The 22085-nt window shown below is 39.7% G+C and overlaps 1 protein-coding gene across 10 annotated transcripts in view; it reads right to left on the reverse strand.

The window, feature by feature from the left end:
- Positions 1 to 22085, reverse strand: part of LOC100358984 (vascular endothelial growth factor receptor kdr-like) — a 299906-nt gene that overhangs the window by 154171 nt on the left and 123650 nt on the right. For all 10 annotated transcript variants that reach the window (XM_051827734.3, XM_089323750.1, XM_089323749.1 and 7 more), the window contains 3 exons: positions 20587 to 20759; positions 8765 to 8915; positions 5093 to 5213 (listed from right to left, as the gene is read on the reverse strand). In XM_051827734.3, coding sequence (XP_051683694.3) covers positions 5093 to 5213; positions 8765 to 8915; positions 20587 to 20759 — 445 coding nt within the window. The remainder of the gene's footprint in view (positions 1 to 5092; positions 5214 to 8764; positions 8916 to 20586; positions 20760 to 22085) is intronic.

The following is a 22085-nucleotide window of genomic DNA, read 5'->3' on the forward strand; positions in this document are numbered from 1 at the left end:
TCGAAAAAACGTTTTGTTGCTTTAAAAGTAAGGCATGCATTGTAATGACTCATAGCAGACCAATTCAAATTGTTGGAGTTACTCCCTGGTGCCACTATGAAGAGTAATCTTGGATATTTTGTTTTAAGTGACATAGATTTAATCATTTTTGAGATTTTCCCATATTCACTTTATAAATATAAACATTATACACACATAACTTTTTGAAAGCAGGGTAGGATTTATGAAAAAGATCACAAAATGAGGGAATAAATGTATATTATTAGATAAGGGCTATACTTCAGTTAAACAACATTGACAAATATCAATATATCAAATAATATGGCATATACACATTTTTTACTATTTAAATAATAACATACACATAAGAAAAAAGGATACATCTTTTCTGTGTCTGAAGCATTTCACCTAGTATAATGATCTCCAATTCCATTCCTTTTGTTGTAAATGTCAGGATTTTCTTGCTTTTATGGTTGCATAATAATCCATTGTGAATACATACAAAATTTTCTTTCTTTTTTTAAGTTTTAATTTTTTATATAGTAAATATAAATTTCCAAAGTACAGCTTATGGATTACAATGGCTTTCCCCCCCCCAATAATTTCCCTCCCACTCGCACCCCTCCCATCACCCACACCCTCTCCCATTCCATTCACATCAAGATTCATTTTCAATTATCTTTATATACAGAAGATCAATTCAGCATATATTCAGTAAAGATTTCATCAGTTTGAATCCACATAGAAACACAAAGTGTAAAATACTGTTTCATTACTAGTTATAGCATTACTTCACATTGGACATCACATTAAGGACAGATCCCACATGAAAAGTAAGCACACAGTGACTCCTGTTGTTGACTTAACAATTTGACACTCTTGTGTATGGCATCAGTAATCTCGCTAGGCTCTAGTCAGGAGCTGCCAAGGCTATTGAAGCCTTTTGAGTTCGCCGACTTCGATCTTATTCTGACAGGGTCTTAGTCAAAGTGGAAGTTCTCTCCTCCCTTCAGAGAAAGGTACCTCCTTCTTTGATGGCCCCGTTCTTGCCACTGGGATCTCACTCGCAGAGATCTTTCATTCAGGTCTTCTTCTTCTTTTTTTTTTTTTTTTCCAGAGTGTCTTGGCTTTCCATGCCTAAAATACTCTCATGGGATCTTCAGCCATATCCGAATGCCTTAAGGGCTGATTCTGAGGCCAGAGTGCTGTTTAGAACATCTGCCATTCTATGAGTGTGCTGTGTATCCCGCTTCCCATGATGGATTGTTCTTTTTGATTCTATCAGTTAGTATTAGCAGACACTAGTCTTGTTTGTGTGATCCCTTTGACTCTTAGACCTATCAGTGTGATCAATTGTGAACTGAAATTGATCACTTGGGCTAGTGAGATAGCATTGGTCATGCCACCTTGATGGGATTGCATTGGAATCCCATGGCACGTTTCTAACTCCACCATTTGGGGCAAGTCCAATTGAGCATGTCCCAAATTGTACATCTCCTCCCTCTCTAATTCCCACTCTTACATTTAACAGGGATCACTTTTCAGTTAAAATTTAAACACCTAAGGATAATTGTGTGTTAATTACAGAGTTCAACCAATAGTACTAGAAAAAAATACTAAAATGGATATAGTATTACATTGTAAATCAACAGTCAGGACAAGGGCTATTCAAGTCACTGTTTATCATAGTGTCAATTTCACTTCAACAGATTTCCCCTATGGTGCTCAGTTAGTTGTCGCCAATCAGGGAGAACATATGATATTTGTCCATTTGGGATTGGCTTGATTCACTCAGCATGATGTTTTCCAAATTCCTCCATCTTGTTACAAATGACCAGATATCATTTTTTTTGACTGCTGTATAGTATTCTGTAGAGTACATGTCCCATAATTTCTTTATCCAGTCTACTGTTGATGGGCATTTGGGTTGGTTCCAGGTCTTAGCTATTGTGAATTGAGCTGCAATAAACATTAGGGTGCAGACCGCTTTTTTGTTTGCCAATTTAATTTCCTTTGGGTAAATTCCAAGGAGTGGGATGGCTGGGTCGAATGGTAGGGTTATCTTCAGGTTTCTGAGGGATCTCCAGATTGACTTCCATAGTGGCTTAACCAGTTTGCATTCCCACCAACAGTGGGTTAGTGTCCCTTTCCCCCCACATCCTCTACAGCATCCACTGTTGGTAGATTTCTGAATGTGAGCCATTCTAACCGGGTGAGGTGAATCCTCATTGTGGTTTTGATTTGCATTTCCTGATTGCTAGTGATCTTGAACATTTTTCATGTGTCTGTTGGCCATTTGGATTTCCTCTTTTGAAAAATGTCTATTGAGGACCTTGGCCCATCTCTTAAGTGGGTTGTTTGTTTTGATGTTGTGGAGTTTCTTGATTTCTTTGTAGATTCTGGTCATTAGCCCTTTATCTGTTGCATAGTTTGCAAATATTTTTCCCATCCTTTCGGTTGCCTCTTCACTTTCCTGACTGTTTCTTTTGAAGTACAGAAACTTCTCAATTTGATGCAATCCCAAATGTTAATTTTTGCTCCGACTGCCTGTGCTTCAGGGGTCTTTTCCAAGAAGTTTTTGCCGGTACCTATATCTTGCAGGGTTTCTCCAATGTTCTCTAATAATTTGATGGTGTCGGGTCATAGATTTAAGTCTTTAATCCACGTTGAGTGAATTTTTGTGTAAGGTGCAATGTAGGGGTCTTGCTTCATGCTTCTGCACGTGGAAATCCAATTTTCCCAGCACCATTACTCCAGGGATTGGTTTTGGATCCTTGATCAAATATGAGTTGGCTGTAGATGTTTGGATTGATTTCTGGTGTTTCTATTCTGTTCCATTGGTCTATCCATCTGTTTCTATACCAGTACCATGCTGTTTTGATAACAACTGCGCTGTAGTATATCCTGAAATCTGGTATTGTGATGCCTCTGGCTTTGTTTTTGTTGTACAAGTTTGCTTTAACTATTCAAGGTCTCCTGTGTCTCCATATGAATTTCAGCATCATTTTTTCCAGATCTGAGAAGAATGTCTTCAGTAATTTGATTTGTATTGCATTGAATCTATAAATCGCTTTTGGGAATCTTGGATATGTTAGCATTTTGTTTCTCCTTTTTGTGGTGAGTTTATGGAGGTTTTATTAGCCATGATTTTTTTTATTCATCAACCAGTGCGCAGCCTTTTAGGACAATGGACAAACTGACAGCCCTTTCCACTTGCTGGAACTCATGATGAAGACATGCACCTCACCTAGTGCTCTTAGGGAGGAGTATAGTAAATACCTCAAAACATACTCCTTTGTTTTAAAAAAAAAACTTTATTTTTTTGAGAGCTAGAGTTAGAGAGCGAGAGAGTTTGTGTTTTCTTCTAGTAGTCTCATAGTTTTGAATATCACATTGAAGTCAATCTGCTTAAGAATTATCTATTTGAAAAGCAATGTGTGTGTGTATGTTTGTGTGTGTGTGTGAGAGAGAGAGAGAGACAGAGAGAGAGAGAGAGAGAGAGAGATTGCCCATCAGCTGGTTCACTCCCCAAATGTTCACAATATTCCATCTGGTTCTCCCATGTCAGTGGAAAGGGCCCAAACACTTGCACTGTAATGCACTGGTTTCCCAAGTACATTAGTAGAGAGTTGAATTGGAAGCAAAGCAGCTGGGATTTGAACTGGCACTCCAACATGGGATACTGGCATCCCAAACAGCAACTTAATCTGCTACACCACAATGTTGGCCTTGTAATCTATTGTTTTTAAGCTGATATTTGTAACTGGTGAGACATAAATTACAATTTTTTTAATTTGGATAATCAGTTTTCCCAGCATGATTTATTAAAAAAATTGTCATTTTATTAGCTCCTTTACCAAAATTCAGTTGTCTGTAAATGCATGAAGTTAACTCTATTCTGTTCAATTATTGTATTTGCCTGTTCTATGCAAATATTATGCTGCTTTAATTATTATGCTTTTGTGGTACAGCATATTTTGAAGTCAGGTAGTATGATATCTCCAGCTTTGTTATTTTTCCTCATGATTGCTTTGGCTATTCAAGTTCTTTTGTGGTTCCACACAAATCACACAACTGCTTTTTTTTAAATTCTGAAAAGGATAACATTGGCATTTTGATGGGGATTGTAATCTGTAGATACATCTATAGATTGGTTTCAATCATGTATTTTAATAATAATTCTTCCACTCCATGAACACAGGATATATTTCCATTTATTTATACACTTTGATTTATTTCATTAATGTTTTGTGGCTTTCATTGTAGAGATATTTCATTTATCCATATCCCATTGTGTTCCATCCATATTCCATAACAGAAAATAAGCTCCATGAGGACAGAAGGGATGCCTGATTTATATTTATCACCATCTTATTTATGTACTAAGTATAATGAATATTTCAATTAATGAATAAATATATTTTACTAACTGGGAAATTGATATCCAGAGATGGGAAGTAGACTGCTCAGATTCACACAGTTATTTAAGTTTTGGAGCCAGGATTTCAATATTACTTCACTGGTCCCCATTCTGACGAGCTTTCCATTGTATGGAATTTGCACCTTTGGCCAGATGCTAAAGACCTAAATTTATATATTTTATTCCTTTTTCCATAGTATAGTTGGTATATGAATTATGCCCTTATCCTTTAACTCTCCAGCTAGAGGAGTTGAGCATACGTATGTCAGCAACACTGTTAACCCAGAGCTATATGGGCTGTATTTATGAGCTGTATGAGCCCATGAAGGCTCTTCTCTTGTACCCTTACCCCAAATGCTTCCTCCAACCTCCTATATACACGCCATAGATTCCAGAATCCATGTTGACCAACTGACTTCAGAGTAGTCCTCTTTTAAAACAATACCCTGGCTATTTTCAAGGTCCTGGGACCCAGAAAGAGTTGACTTAAGATGTTATTCTTTTTTGAATGAAGCAACACAGAGAAACAAGCTTGGTTTTTATAATAAGCAGAGTTTTTTTCAATTTACCCTGAACCCTACATTTTCCTGGAATGTAATACCGGTACCTAAAAAATAACCCTACTCTATAAAGCTTGTGAGGTCATTTCTTACACGTAACTCAACAACTTACCTTGGTCTTTTCTCCACGTGTCAGTACAGTTTCCTCAATGGAAAGGATCTTGTTGCCAACATGGAGGTCACTTCTCACAGTCTCGTTGGAAAGCAGCATACGTTTTCCACGTTCCATACACCTGGAAAAGAAAGAAGCTACATTTATAGGCTTGTTACTATAAAGGTAAAGGGCATATCAAGCAGAGCATATTTTAACCAGAGAGTTCTGGACAAGAAGTCTTGCATTCTACTAGGGTGACTTGAATTTCATCTAGCTTAGAGGCAAAGAGATTAATGGGTTGGTGATCTGGTTTGAATGTGTTCCCCAAAACTCATGTGTTGGAAACTTAATCCCAAATGCAACAATGTTTAGAGGTCAGACCTTTAAAGTAATTAGGCCATGTCTTCATGAATGGATTAATGCCATTATCATGGGAATCGGTTCCTCATAAAAGTGGGTTTGGCTCTTTTTTATTCTTGTACTCTCTTGCCTATTCACCTTCAGCCATGGGATGACACAGCACTAAGGCCCTAGCCAAATGTCATTACCTTGCTTTTGGCCTTTCCATTCTCCAGAAACATGAGCTAAACTTTTATTGCTTATAAATTATTTTGTCTCACATGTTTTTTATAGCAAACAATGGACTGAGGCATTTAGAAAGGTACATCTTTTAGAAGTTAACGTGGTCAGGGAAGACCTTTGCAAGAAGGTACCACATGAGCAGAGTCTTGAAAGAAATAAAACATAAGCTATAAATATTTCTGGGGAAGAGAATTTTAAGTGGAGGAAAGAGTAATTACAAAATCCTGAGCTGGGAATATGCCTGATTTGTTGGATGAACAAAGAGGCCTGTGTAGCTAGAAGGAAACTAGGCACAAAATTTGACTATTATTCATATTTAGACTATTCCCTTGTTTCAGACTAATGTAGAATTTAAAACCCTGTGAGATTCTCCTTTATTGTTATCTATTACCCAATTAACTTTCCCATTCTGAACCTGCAGCAACATGGAAAGTATCACGAGAGTTCTAAGATATTGTTGACCAGATAAGATCTATAGAAAGGCAGATTACTGGAGGGAATGATAACAGTACTAACTGGACTTTTACTCAGTAGATCTGGAATTCATATCCAAACACTGTTACCTTGCATGCCCTGTGACAACCTACTTAGCCTTCTAAGCCTCAGTTTCCTCATCTGTAAAATGGAGCTAATATTAGCTACCACACGAACTTGTTATGGTAATTAAATACATTTTGATTTTTTAAAATTAATGTGTTCGATAGTTACTGGCATTATTCCTAGAATATAACAGGTTCTCAATAACTGTTTACTTAATGAAAACATTTTAGGAGAGGCTTTCAGAAAACTCATTTTCTTTAATCTTTTTAAATATTTATTTCATTTATTTGAAAGGCAGAGTTACAAAAAGAGAGGGACAGATAGCAGGAGAAATATTTCATATGCTGGGTCACTCTCCAAATGGCTGCAATGGCCAGGTCTGAGCCAGGCCCCAGCCAGGAGCCAGGAACTCCATCCAGGTTTCAAACCACATGGGTGGCCGGGATCCAAGCGCTTGGGTCATCTTCTGCTCCTTTCCCAGGCCCATTAGCAGAGAGCTGGATATGAAGTGGGGCAGCTGGGACTCAAACCAGTGTCCATATGGGATACTGGTGTTTCAGGAGGCAGCTTAACTTGATGCATCACAATGCCGGCCTCTGGCAAAGGTATTTCCTAGGAAAACTGTTCACTCAATTCTCCTTTTCCCTCCAGATACAAAATGCAACTGTCTTCATTGCAACTCAGTTCAGTGAGCCCAATACATGTGAATCAGAAATTACAGAACATTGGGGCTGGCCTTGTGGCTCACTGGGTTAAACTACCTATAATGTTGGCATCCCGCATCCCATAGCCCATAGCCCATAGCCCATATCCAATATCAGACAGCCAGTTCAATTTCTGGCTGCTCTACTTCCAATCCAGCTCCTTCTAATGTGCCTGAGAAAACAGGAGATGATGGCCCAAATACTTGGGGCCCTGTCACCCATGTGGGAGACCCAGATGGAATTCTTGGCTCCTAGCTTCAAGCAGGCCCAGTCCCAGCTTTTACAGCCATTTGGAGAGTGAGCCAGTGTAAAAGATCTCTTTCTCTCCTCTTTCAAATAAATTAGAGAATGTCAGGAGGAGGATGGAAACTGAGAGTTAAAAGTGAGTAAATAAGTAGGACCATTGTTATCATCCCCCAAGACCCCTTTCCTAGTGCCTAAGAGGGGGTAAAGATGATTCCAAGAGCCCAGCGGTAAGTAGGGGAAAATCAGGTGGATCTGGATTTATGGAAACTGCTTGGTAAGTACTCATGTGACATAACCATTTCTATCGTAATATCTAGAGCTTGGTTCAGTGGTTGTATTCACTACATTTCCCTCTGTACAAAGGTCATGCCAACACTTCCTAGTACCTCCTCCTTCAGAGCTCAACTAACCCTTTGTAATATTCACTCTCTTATGACCACATGATCTGAACTCTACTTTCAGCACAATTATTTAGATTAACTTCTCTGGTCAGATAATACAACATCCCTGAGAAAACTGGAACCCAGTATAACTGTCCTACACATCATTTCAGAATGATTCCAAGGCATAGAATTTCTGGCCTCTCGTAGATCTATAGAGGGGATTTTATGGTAGAAGGTAGGTTAGCACTGATGCCATATTCTCAAATGCTCCCAACTATGAAATTTAGGGAAATTCACTTGACCTTTCTAAATTTCACATTTCCTTTCACTAGCTCTTGTATGTGACACATTCAACCCATTGTTCAAAAGTAATGCAAGCAGCTCCTCAGAAACAGAGCATACTGCTGCAAGTTTCTAAGATGGTCCAGGCTTATAGAAGGGCTCAAATAAGAAGAAATTCAAACATGTTTGCTGTTAGGACACCTGACTGTCATTGTGATTTCTCCTTCAACTCTGTGTTGTGAGAAGTGATTCATTCCCTCTTTGCCTCTAGATCTCTATTTGTTTCTAGAGAGAAGAATCCCTGCCTAATATTCTTCAAGAGGGTCACAGGAAGCTAAAATGAGTATTTTCTCATCTAAACATGCTATTTGCTAGCAGATTTGCCTATCAAGTTTACTATTCAATTTGACATACCATGGAAGCAGTTCTCAAACAGACAAGACAAGCACAATTTCCAGGCCCACTACCAAAATATCTCCATACATGATAGATATTTGGGAACCTTCTCTGTTCTGTTCCTCTCCTACTTAAATATCAGGTCATATCCTAAATCAAATCTTCTGTATATCAAGATAACTGAAAATGAATCTTGATGTGAATGGAATAGGAGAGGGAGCGGGAGATGGGAGGGAAAAGCCACTGTAATCCAAAAGCTATACTTTAGAAATTTATATTTATTAAATAAAAGTTAAAAAATGTCACTAGACCAACAACCACAGCAATTTTTTGTTCCTCTAATTTCAGACAGACTTTGGAAGGAACATATTGGTCAAACACTGAATTGGAAAGTTGGAGTTCTTCCTCTTCTTTTAGTTTCCAGCCCCCATCCTAATACCACTGACACTAGTACCTTTAATGTCAGATAAAAGAGAAAACATGGTAAGATCCTGAGTCTTCCCATCTTTCCTGTATCTTAACAATTCCCAGGGCCCTTTGGCCTGCAAGTCACTTACATCTCATCCATCTGACTGCAGGGTTCCCAGGCCCACAAGAAGAAGGGAGCAGGGACACCACTTGCGGTACAACGAAGGATGTTCTCACTGCCAAGGAATATTGGTTGGATGCTCTTCAAATCTGTCTCCTTCTCATAGATTTTAGGTTTTTCTGGACAAGAAAAGAAAATACAGTGATTAAGATTCCACATCAAGGCTGGTATTTTAACTGGTACTATTATGACAGACATCCCAGTGGTTAAACTACTGAAATACTTCTTTGTCTAATTATAAATAACTGCTGCCTCTCTATCACAACTCTGGTTCTTCCTCAAGGATAGAACCGTCTTTTGTTAACAGTTCAATGGTTCAACAACTTAAAGGTTAATATGACCCAGATTTCTCACATTCTTTGCCTATATTATGGCCTGGCCTAATCAGGGCCCATGCCTTAGTTTTGTGAAATATTTTAAAATATCACCCCAGTCACATTCAGTTGACACCAAAGAATCCTACTGAAGACAAGTAAATTGCAATGCCTCAAGTAGCAGAACCTATGGATTTCAAAGTATTCTTTTGGATTGCAAGCCTAGAAAAAGGCAGGATTAACATTCAATTCACCTCTGCAGCCTGGACACAAATTCACTGATTGCATTACATATTGAACTTAATTATAAGAGCTAACAGTTGTTCTTTTCATTATTTGCAATAACATTTATTCTTTGGATATGAATTTAAGAAAACCAACAACAAAAACAGGAGTCTCTCAGATTTGCTGGATAGCATTTGATGCATGGCTCCCTTCTCAGAGTTCCCTACTTACATTAACTGCTTGCTTCACTTCTGTATATTGATAATAATACTAATAGTATCAATACTAGCATTACTATAGTAGTTAATTGGGCTAAGTGCAAGGAAATTTTTAAATGTTTTATGCAAATTAACTAATTTAATCCTCAGCTTGGGAGGTTGGCACTGTAATTATCCTGATTCACAGATTAAGAAAATGCAACATTAAGTACCTTTCCCAAAGTTACACAGATATGTTGGTCTATTAATTCTGGTAGCCTAACTTCAATGCCTTCACTCTTAACTGACTACAACTATATTTTGTCACAAACATCTCAAACAACATTTATAACAACAACATTAATAATACAATAAACATTTTTATTGTACTTACTAAGCCCCAGGAACCACTTTAAAATTTATTTGTAGTTATTTGAAAGGCAGAGAATAGAGAGTGAGAGAGACACAGAAAGCTCATATCTGCTGGTTCATTCCCCAAATGCCAGCAACAGCTAGGGATAGGCCCAAACTAGTGCCATGTAATTTTCATCCTGTGCTGTCTTCTAGTAATTTTACTCTCAGACCTTATATTTCAGTCTTGAATCTACTTTGAATGCATTTTATATGTCATCAAATATAAGGCTCTAATTTAATTCTTCTGAATGTTGATATCCAGTTTTCCCAGCACCTTTTATTGAAGAGACTGTACTTTTCCCACAGTGTGAAAAAGCACCAAAAGTCACTTTTGTCAAAAATAAGTTGGCCAGAAGCAGAGGTTTGGTGCAGCAGTTAAGTGACTCCTTGAAACGTCCACATCTCATATTGATTGGAATGTCTGGTTCAAGTCCTGGCTACTCTGCTTCCAACCCAGCATCTGGCTAATACTAACATGAGAATGTTTCTTTTGCCGTTTTAATGCAGCGTTTATGTGGATCTTTTATTCACACAGGTGAATCCAGCTTATTCTCAAATTTGGGCGTTTTCATAAAGATGCTCTTTCTTGTCTATGGAGAGTTGCTGGTTGAATTTTCTGTGGGAGGGAGTAAAGCCTGAGACCTCTTACCCACCTCCTCATCTTGCTAACATCACTGCAAACCTGATATCTATGTATACAAATATTTTCATATATCTGGACGTAGGATTTTACTGAATGATGTAAGATGTCTCTTCTACTTTTTTTTTGAGTTAGGCATATACTGTTTTCCAAACTGAGCACATAAATTCACTTTGCAATCAACAGCATACAAGAATTCCCTTCTTTTGATTTGCATTTCCCTGATGATTACTGATGTTGAGCATCATTTCACATAATTGTTGCCTATCTGTATTAGTTCATTATGTGTTAGCACAACAAAATATCTGATGCTGGCTAACTTGATAAAGAAAAGATACTCGTTTATCTCACAGTTTTGGAGGTTCACTGGCATAGTGTCTGCACTGGCTCAGCTCTTGAGAGAGTCTGCTTGGTTGTATCACATTCTAGTAGATGGTAATGGTGGGAGCACATGTACAAAGAAGAGATCAAATCTCCAAATAGGAATTGAAAGAAGGGTCTCACACAATCCCTACCAAAGGTATGAACCCAATTGTTCTAAGGACCTCCATTAGGCCCCACCCATTAAAAAATCCCACATTCACACTGAAGACAAAATCACATTCAAGCCATAACACCATTGTTTGTCTTTTTTGGAAAATTATTCAGTTCACTTGCCAATTTTAAGATCATTATTTGTTTTCCTGCTACTGAGTGATATGATTCCCTTATATGTTTTGAATGTTGACCACTTCTGAGACACAAAATTCCAAATATTTTATTCCAATAAGTAGATTATCTATTCATATTGTTGATTGTTTCCTTTGATGTTCAGAAGATCTTTGCTTGTTAAGATTTATTTATTTAAAAGGCAGGGTCAGAGAGAGAGAATCTTTCATCTGCTGGTTCACTACACAAATGGCCACAATGTCTGAAGCTGAGCTGCTCCAAAGCCAGAAAACAGGAGCTTCTTCCGGGTCTCCCACATGGGTGCAGGGGCCCAAGTACTTAGGCCATCCTACTGTGCATTCCCAGGCATGTTAGCAGGGAGCTGTATCAGAAGTGGATCAGCAGGGACTTGAACTGGTGCCCATATAGGATGCCAGTATTGCAGGTGGTAGCTTTACCCACTATGCCCCAATGCCAGCCCCATCCATTAAAATTTATTTATTTATTTATTTATTTATTTAATTGAAAGAATATTTTTAGTTTGATATAACCCCACATGTCTTCTTGCTTTTGTTGTCTGCATTTTCAGTACCATATACAAGAAATCAACAACCAGGGAAAATGCCAAGGAGATTCCCTCTTAATTTTCTTCTAGAAGTTTTATGATTTTGAGTCTGACAATTAATCTACTTCAAGCTGATTTTTTGTAGGATCTAAGATAAGGGTCCAATTTCATTTACTTGTATGTCTATATCCAGTTATCCCAACACCAAAAATTGAAGATACTGTCCTTTATCCATGATATATTCATGGTATCCTGGGGCCGGCGCTTTTTCGTAGTAGGCTAAGACTCCACCTGCAGTGCCAGCATCCTATATGGATGCTAGTTCGTATCCCAGCTGCTCCTTTTCCAATCCAACTTTCTGCTTATGGCCTGGGAAAGAAATGAAAGATGATCCAAGTTCTTGGGCCCCTGCATCTATGTGGGAGACCTGGAAGAAGCTCCTGGCTCCTGGCTTTGGATTGGCTCAGCTCTGTACATTGTGGCCATTTGGGGAGTGAACCAACAGATGGAAGATATATATATAAAAATAAATAAAGTCATTTTTTAAAAGATACATTCTTAGTATCCTTGTCAAATATAAGTTGACTTCAGATAGTTGGCAAGAGATATGGGGTGGGTTATTGGTGCAATCTGCAGATGGGCCTAGTGCTGGGGTCCTCAGGCAGGTGGGCTTGCTAACAGTGGCCACAAGCTGGCAATTGATATCTGTGTGCTGGTTGTTGAGAGCTTTTCCCCTTTTATTTGTTCTTAGCCACCTCCAACAGAGTCTGTCATGCTGATTTCTTCAGTATCCCATGTTGTGTATTGCAGCAGCAACAGGCCTCTCACGTACTTCAAAATGCTTTGGAAGTCAGATACTTACTTCAGTCCTTCATCCACCCATGGGAGAATTCATTCATAGGCCAAAGAGATCTCCCTTGGCACTGAGCTGTACCAGCTGGAGTAAGGGTTACATAGGATGGAAAAAGTGATTTTTGATTTTTTTTTTTTTTTACTTTTCAGTACATCCTCTTTCATTTCTGATTGATTCCAAAACCATTTTCAGGAACATCAAGGACTTGCAGAAACAAGGGAGGCTTTGCTCCAATGTTCTTTTATAGGCAATGCCTTGTTCACTCTTTAGTTTTGTATATAGCACCCAAGGAGCATTCAAGAGGTGCTTGTTCAATGTATGCAGAATCCTGTACAATCAAACAGCTACAAAATCAGTGCTCAAAGAAACACAGTGATCTTATAGCCCCAAACTAAGCCTGACATTTTGAGAGGTCCAATGGCAGAAGAGACCTAAACATATCAAGGGATAGTACTATTCCCAGTTAGAGACATGGCTATTTATGTTAACTGTTTTTCTCCAGAATGTAGGTATTTTGAGGATAAAGCAAAGCTGCTTTCAGACTTCAAAGCTGGTTGTAGCTGCATCTCTCATACCAGAAAGCAGAGAGATTCATGGAGCAACTACTATATGCCAAGTCCTGTGCTACATGTTTTCATTTGTCATCTATTTTAATCTTCACAACTGCCCTAAGTATTTAGTGTTATCCACATTTTAGACCAGAACGACAAATTTGAAGTGGTCAAGAGACTTGACAAAAGCTGCAGAGCTAGTGGTGGAACAGGATTTGAACTCAGAATTGTCTAAGAGCAAGGAAGGGCCCTGTCCTCCATTAACTGTAGTATCTCTCCCCAACCTCTGCTACTTTATGGACAAAACCTCCCATTCTAGTTATCTTTTTCTCTGGAGTCTTTCTCCAGGTCCTGAGAAACACTCCAGAAAATATATATGAACTTCATCAGAAAGGTTTGCAAAGTGTCCTGAGGTGCCCTAAAACAGACTTACCATGGAGATCAAATATCCCCAGAGCAGTAAAGGAAAGTAATGTTTTTCTAGATTCAGTAAGACACTCTCATGTCCTTCAGGCAAGGCAGGGATTTGAGAACAGGCTTCACAAAGAACTTACAGAGGTCATATTCAGGCTGTCAGTAATTTTGGGACATCCCATTGTGGTGTTCCATGATTAAGAGCAAGCCCTTTGGAACTAGACTGGATAGGTTCAAATTACGACTTTCTCACTTCCTTGCCATGGAGCAAGTAACCTCACCTCTCTGTGCATCAGTCCTGTAATCTATGAAGCAGGATAACAATAGTATCTACAGGGGCCAGTGGTGTGGAATAGCAGGTAAAGCCGCTGCATGCAGTGCTGGCAGCCCATGTGGGAGCCAGTTCAAGGCCCAGCTGCTCCACTTCCCATCCAGCTCTCTGCTGTGGCCTTGGAAAGCAGTGGAAGATGGCCCATGTCCTTGGGCCCCTGAACCTCCGTGGGAGACCTGAAAGAAGCTCCTGGATCCTAGCTTTGGATCAGCGCAGCTCCAGCTGTTAACGACCAACTGGGGAGTGAACCAGCGGATGGAAGACACCTCTCTCCCTCTCTCTCTCTGCCTCTTCTCTCTCTGTGTAACTCTGACTTTCAAATAAATAAATCAAAGAATTAAAAAAAAACAATAGTATCTACAAAATATGATGTTTATGAATAGTAGAAATGAAAAATTACATTTCAGGGTAGCTATGAGGAAAATCTGAAGTCATGTGCACCAACTTGCTTTATAGATTGACAGGAACCTGGGGGAGCATCCTTTTTATTGTCTAGTAAAGAAAAAGTGAAGATTCACAATGCTCCTCAGGTTCAGGTCCCTAAGTGGATAGTTGTGTTCCCACTTCCTATATCTAGGAGGACAATTACTGAAATAAATTCTAGAACTTGCAACTTGATAGGAGTAGCCAGGAGTTTCTTGATATTATTTGTTGAACTAATTGTCAGGTTAACAATATGATCATTAAGTAAATAGATCTTTATAAAAATTAAGAGTGCGAATGTGAGAGGGAAGAGGAAGAAGTGTTGGATCAAGGATGGAAGCGAGAGTAGGGCGGGAAGTATCATTATGTTCCTAAATCTGCATATATGAAATACATGAAACTTGTGTAACTTACATAAAATTTAAAAAAATAGACTCATTGGCCCGTTGCATTCACTGTTAAATCCAGAATTTAATACTAACCACAATAGTAGAGAGTGTTATCTTGAATGTCTCTGATGTGGTCCTGATCAAAGAGTAAAGTGTAGGGCTCACATGTGGAACCCAGTGCTGCCCTTCTATCAGCCAGAAGACCTTACTGGATTCTTCCCATTTCTGCTTCCAACAGCCAGAGGGGAAAAAAAAAAACCACCAAGAAGAAAAAAGATCTGCATTGTGGATTAGAGAATTGAGGGAAAATAAACCTTCCTTTTCCTTCTGTATTAATGTGTCTCCTCAGTCACAATATCAAAAGGAACATGACCTTGTTTTCCACTGAATAATCCAGAAAACATTTTTTTCCTTGGGGAAAATGAAAAGAATCAAGCACAAAATAAAATGTAATAAAACTCATCACTAGGTCCTCTCTCTCGTTCTTTCCTCTTGAGTCCTTTGGGACAAATTAGTATCTAAGTTGAAACCATTCCAGTCAGAAGTTAAATTGGCTATTGCTTCCATTCAGTTCTGTGTTCCTTTCACTTAATGTGCTAGCATGTTCTCGTAGTCGGTGGGCAATTTTAGAGAAGGGCAGAGACAGGAAGGGCTCTGGAAGTAGCATTTTAACTTTCTAAAGCTATTCCTTTACCTCGTAGGATCTTTCCTGAGGTAGAGGGAGACAGGTAGCTGTCATGGAGATCCTGGTGAGATGACCCTTTTGGGGTCAATATGGAGCCAAAATGGTCAGCCTGGCAAGTGGATGAATGCTGAGAGGAGCATTCTAGGGAGGCCAAGGCCAAAGAGAGTTTGTTTTGAGGCAGAGAATCCATGTGTACTTGTGACCCTAGAACGTGACTTTTCAGGTAGACCCCAGGACTCTGTTGGGAAACATCACATGTTGAAAAATTCATTTGGGCTATGTATGTCACCTTGGAAAAATTTTCTCTCTCTCTCTCTCTCTCACACACACACACACACACACACACATCAAGGATTTAAAGTACACTAGAGGGCAAAATACTTCCTAGGCCGGCGCCGCGGCTCACTAGGCTAATCTTCCGCCTAGCGGCGCCGGCACACCGGGTTCTAGTCCCGGTCGGGGTGCCGGATTCTGTCCCGGTTGCCCCTCTTCCAGGCCAGCTCTCTGCTGTGGCCAGGGAGTGCAGTGGAGGATGGCCCAGGTGCTTGGGCCCTGCACCCCATGGGAGACCAGGAAAAGCACCTGGCTCCTGGCTCCTGCCATCGGATCAGCGCGGTGCGCCGGCTGCAGCGCGCCGGCCGCGGCGGCCATTGGAGGGTGAACCAACGGCAAAGGAAGACCTTTCTCTCTGTCTCTCTCTCTCACTGTCCACTCTGCCTGTCAAAAAAAAAATAAAAATAAATAAAAATAAAAAAAAAATTAAAAAAAAAATACTTCCTAGCCCATACCTACCAAGCAGTTGTCCTGCCTCTATTAGACAGGATGCTAGTTATCTCACAAAGCAGTTTTTCCATTCTTCAAAGTTTTTATTGTTTAAAAGGGACAAAAAAATCTTTCTTTCCTTGTAGTCTGCCACTTTAATTTTGAGTTTCTGCCTTTCATGGTCACCTAAGACAGGTATAGTTTTCTTCTTCATTGATACAGATATCTTAGGGAGAAAGATGTCCAAATTAATGTGCTATGATGAACATACTCATTCAATAGATATAGAAACTGAAGAATAAGGAGATTAAGTTTGGAACACCCTGACTTAGAAGTAAGGCCAATGTGTTTCTAAGAATAATTCCCTATCCAGTGACATTCCTGTTAGTATTACGACAAGTTTATTAGCCCTGCATTTTCCTCTTGTAAGTGAAGATAGAGATTGACAGAAATCCTCAGAAGGGTAGATACTCTGCCCTAGAGAAGGTGAGTGGGCTATGAAAGAGTTTGTGCCAACTAAGCTGACCAGAAATCATCTTGACGTCAATTAGGAGATTCTCCCAGAAGAGTCTAAATGACTGGGTAGAGCCAAAACACACGTTTGGGACTGGGGAAGAGCATCTTCTCAGGAGGACTTTCCATAGCTTCCTAGCTGGGAGCAAGGACAATGTTATTCCTCTTCCTTCTGCCTCCTACTACCCTCCCCTTACAGTAAGGCCAAATATCCTAGAAAATCTTCCCAAACCACCAAGAGCTATGCAGGGGAAACACAGGGCCATGAAGCAGCTTCTAGGCTGGTGGCTCCTTGAAAACCAGACAAATCAGAGAAAGAGATACAGGTCTTCCTAGTCTGAAATCTTAAAATTGCAATAATTTTATCTGCTTAGAATATGGGTACAAGGCCAGCTAGCACTGGAGGCTGCAGCCTTTGAGAGGAGCTTATATGTCCTCAGCCCTGATGACTCCTCTCCTCCAAGTTTTCTACAAGACTTTAGTGCCATATTAATGAGTAAACATTACCTTTGCCTTTCTACCTTGACATGCAACATAGAGGCTGGGGGGCAGAGTGAAAACAATCATGGTCCATCGTGAAGCTGATCTAAGTGTTAATCAAAAGAACTTTAGCAAAGGAAAAAAGCATAAAGTTCAGGGCTTTGGTTCTGAACTGTACTGTTGAAATTGGAAATATGGTATACACTTCTATTTGTCTTCCTACTTCCCTTCATTTATAGTGACAGATTTGATAACTGGGAAATGATTGTCCATTTTTTAAGCTTCATTTTAAAAAGCATTTTCATTTTACTTGAGAGAGAAAGGTCTTCCACCAACTGGTTCATACCCCAAATGCCCACAACACCTGGAGTTGGAGGCAGCTGAAGCCAGGAGTCAAGAACTCAATCCAAATCTCCCATATGGGTAGTACGGATCTAAGTACCTGAGCCATCACTGCTACCTCCCAGGTGTGCATTAGCAGGAATGTGGATCAGAATTAGTGGCAGTTCTCAAACATAGCACCCTGATATGAGATCTAGATATCCCAAGAGGTATTTAACTGCTACACCAAACACCCACCTCACTCCCATGATTGCCCACTTAAAGACTATGTTTCCCATCCTCAGCAGCTAGGGTTGGTGATAGAGAGCTATCTCATGTTGTGTGGATGATAACAACACACTAGTAGTAGCAAGGCAACAAGGAACTTGGCTTTCTCACACTAGACTGCTTACACCAGAGTGATTATGAGGACAATTCATTGATATCTGGGATCTGTGAAATAGTAGCCAAATCTGTCATTTTAATTTAACTAAATCAGAAAAGTTTTGGCTGCTTTTGAACATATTGTTTTAAATCTTGGAAAACTTACTCCCTCATTCTGATATGGAAGTCAAATTATGTTATCCTATGCTTTGGACTAGCTGGATGATACTAAGTGGATTATTTCTTTCCTAGATTTTCACCTGAAGCAACTTTTCTCACTTAGGATTATGAGCTATTTCTGCTAGGCTGTGCTACTATTTTACTTCTCTGTTTCCTTTACTGGAGTAAATGCAGGTTGGAAAGAGGGAATTATTTGTCCTTTAATTATGCACACCATAGGCCCAGTATAGAGCTACATATGTTTTTCTGTATGTATGCTTAAATTCAGATTCACTGTCTGACGTTATTAGTCTAAGAAATGGGCTCTAGATGTCTTTAGAAATTAGCCAAGCAGTGGGTGGTAAAAGGAGTCAATGCAGACACTACAGACTCATAGACCCCATACCTGAAGATCAGTCAATTTTCTGGCCATCAAACGAGCTGTGATTGGCAACGAACAAATGCCTATTAGTGAATTTTGTTTGGACGTGGGGAAAGAGATCATAGTTGGTAATAAGCCCCTTGGTTCTCCTATCTGTGATGAACAAGGGCTATTTTGGTTCCTAAAAGTTCTGAATTGAGTGTATCTAATAAAGTGATATCTCTAAAACACTGACAAATTGGTAGTAGAAGAAAATAAAACAATTAAAAAAAACTGGAAACATAATCTTGAGAAAGCACAATCCATGCAGCTTTTGACCAAAAATCTCCCTAGGAAGCATAGAAGATACTACTAACCTTGTGCTACTTTTCCTCTTCCTCATTACATACCTCACTGGTGAAATTCTAAGTCAAGAGTGACCTTAATACACAGGAAAGACTCAGGTAATTGAGAGTGGTGGGTGGAATGGGGAATTTTCCTCTTTACCCTGGCTTTGGCCTTTTCTTTGCCTGTTTAGAATAGACTGTGTCGGCAGGCGCCACAGCTCACTAGGCTAATCCTCCGCCTGCGGTGCCGGCACCCCGGGTTCTAGTCCCGGTTGGGGCGCCGGATTCTGTCCTGGTTGCTCCTCTTCCAGTCCAGCTTTCTGCTGTGGCCCTGGAAGGCAGTGGACGATGGCCAAAGTGCTTGGGCCCTGCACCTGCATGGGAGACCAGGAGAAAGCACCTGGCTCCTGGCTCCGGATTGGTGCAGCGCGCCGGCTGTAGTGGCCATTTGGGGGGGGTGAACCAATGGAAAAGGAAGACCTTTCTCTGTCTGTCTGTCTCTCTCTCTCTTTCTCTCACTGTCTAACTCTAACTGTCAAAAATAAAAAAAAGAATAGACTGTGTCAGACTGGACAGTCTGTGTCTGGACACTTCACTTGATATTGAAAGTATGTCTTGGAAACTAGGCCTAAGATATGCTGCCTAGATAGCAATATTCAATAACCTGGCAGAAGAGTTGAATGAACAAGAAGGAAAAATATGAGATTTCCTTGGCGTCATATAATTTTTATTCCAGCTCAGTGAGGTAGGTATCATGATACTCATTTTGAAGATGATGAAACTGAGACCCATGAGGCCAAAGTGATTTGCTTAAGATCACATTGCCTTGGGGGCTGGCATTGTGGTATAGCAGAATAAGCAGCCACCTGCAAGGCTGGCATCCCATATGAGCACAGGCTCTAGTCCTGGCTGTTCTACTTCCAATCCAGCTCCCTGCTAATGTGCATGGGAAATCAGTGGAAGTTCTTTGGCTCCTGTCAACATATAGGAGAAACATTCCCTTTATCTACCACACACATCCCTTTCCAGAGCATTACTACTGAGCAATGAAGCATAGGAAGGCATAATCTTAGAACTAAATAAGAACCCATTCTTATTCTGCTGTTGGATTAAGGCTAAAGAAAGAGGGAGAGTACCATTTTGTCAGCTCTTATTTCTCATGCACCCTAACACTTCATATTCCTGCATCAGAAGTCGAGTATGTAAGTGGCAGGTAAGCTAGGAAACTAGCAATGGCTGGAAGCTTTTCTGCTTGAAAATAATGCATAGACAAATAATCCAGAAAAGAGTACTGTCTTCTCAATGTGGCAAGGTAGGGAAGTCACATTGTCTTTGAACCACCCGATGACACTGGAGTAGGGGCATGATGAGGCAGACAGCCATAGCTGTGCTCAGAAACTGTTTGATGATATCATATGTCCAACATTTGAAGTGTTCTACAAGGAGTGGATAATGATTGGCCATCGAAGACAATGCAATCCTTTCTTCATAATCTATTTCATGTAGGGAAACAGGCACTGCAAAGGATTGTTGATTCTCCCTACATCAAAATAACATTTTCTCAATAAGAGGAGACCAATTGAAGGTATCTAGTAACAGAAAATGGCAGAGAAAAAGCATCAGATCTCTGAAAATTCTGTAAGCATATAGAGTTGATCATCAAATTCTAGGTGACCAAAATGAACTTCCAAAACCACTGCTTCTACATAACAAAGGTAGTTTCCATCAGACTCCTGCTTTGCACCTCTTTGCTAAAAACACTGATACAGGAACCCAAACAGAGCTATTGCATGTCCTAAATCCCAAAAACTTACCATTGACAATTAGTTGTATTGTGAGGTTTTTGTAGAGATCATGTTTGGTATTGCTCAGGGCAAAAGTATAGTTCCCAGCATGCTTTGAATTCACTTCCAAGATCGTGAGCTTGTACTTAAGAGGGTCAGGCTGGAAGGTATGATTTACAGGGAGTGGTTTTCCATCTTTGAACCTGTGAAGCATGCAGGAGGAATTATTAGTACAATACTTGCCTCTAGAACATTCAACCTCCTACTCTGGAGACACATCAGTGAAATCTCTCCCCCCCCAATAATGCCCTGGTGGAAACAGGACAGCCACACTGGAAGTAAAGATGGAACCTGCCCCTTCCTTTTTCCCAGTGGCCAAAACTCAGAAAATGCCACGCATTCATGCTTCCACTTCCTCACAACTCATCCATTCCTTTTCCCCTTATACTGATATTTTCCTCCATCTCATTATTTTAAAATCATCTTCTCCCAAGTTTATCAGTAATATCCTGTATACAAAGCCAATGCTCTTCTTTTGGCATTTATGAACTCAGATCTTCTAGGGTATTTGGCCTTAGCACTACCACTTTCACATTCCACCAAATTTGAAAAATGTAAAGGACTTCAGAACCATGGGTTTTGATTAGTACATATAATTGGATAAAGAAACCTGAGAATCTCTGCTATGTTTCCCAAATACATTCCTTGTTATATTTACAATGCAGTCAGCTTATTAAGGCCTACAGTATGTCTCACATGTTCTAATGCTATAACTTTCGGTACCTATAGTTATTTCTCTAGTCTTTCTCCATTACAAACCATTATATATGCATAAGGTCACATTAATCTTTCTAAAACTTAGCTTCACATACAATACTTCTGACTCTCGAAATTTGAATTCAGGCTATTGAAAAAAGCAATAAAGATAAACACAATAGCGGTCATTTATTTTATCTGATTCCCAAACCAATCATGTAATGTAAATGTCATCATTAAGATTTTATTGATAAGCCACTATGGAAGTCAGTCTGGAGATGCCTCAGAAACCTGAATATAACCCTACCATTCAACCCAGCCATCCCACTCCTTGGAATTTACCCAAAGGAAATTAAATTGGCAAACAAAAATGTTGTCTGCACATTAATGTTTATTGCAGCTCAATTCACAGTAGCTAAGACCTGGAACCAACCCAAATGCCCATCAACAGTAGACTGGATAAAGAAATTATGGGACATGTACTCTATAGAATACTATACAGCATTCAAAAACAACGAAACCCAGTCATTTGCAACAAGATGGAGGAATTTGGAAAACATCATGCTGATAGAATTAAGCCAGTCCCAAAGGGACAAATATCATATGTTCTCCCTGATTGGCGACAACTAACTGACCACCAAAGGGGAAACTTGTTAAAGTGAAATGGACACTATGAGAAACAGTGACTTGATCAGCTCTTGTCCTGACGGTTGATGTACAATGTAATACTTTATCCATTGTAGTATTTTTTCTTTGTTCTAGTAACATTGGTT

Source organism: Oryctolagus cuniculus, chromosome X, assembly GCF_051225735.1.
Source record: "Oryctolagus cuniculus isolate XC-2025 breed Fujian yellow rabbit chromosome X, ASM5122573v1, whole genome shotgun sequence".
In the NCBI taxonomy this organism is placed as follows: domain Eukaryota; kingdom Metazoa; phylum Chordata; class Mammalia; order Lagomorpha; family Leporidae; genus Oryctolagus; species Oryctolagus cuniculus.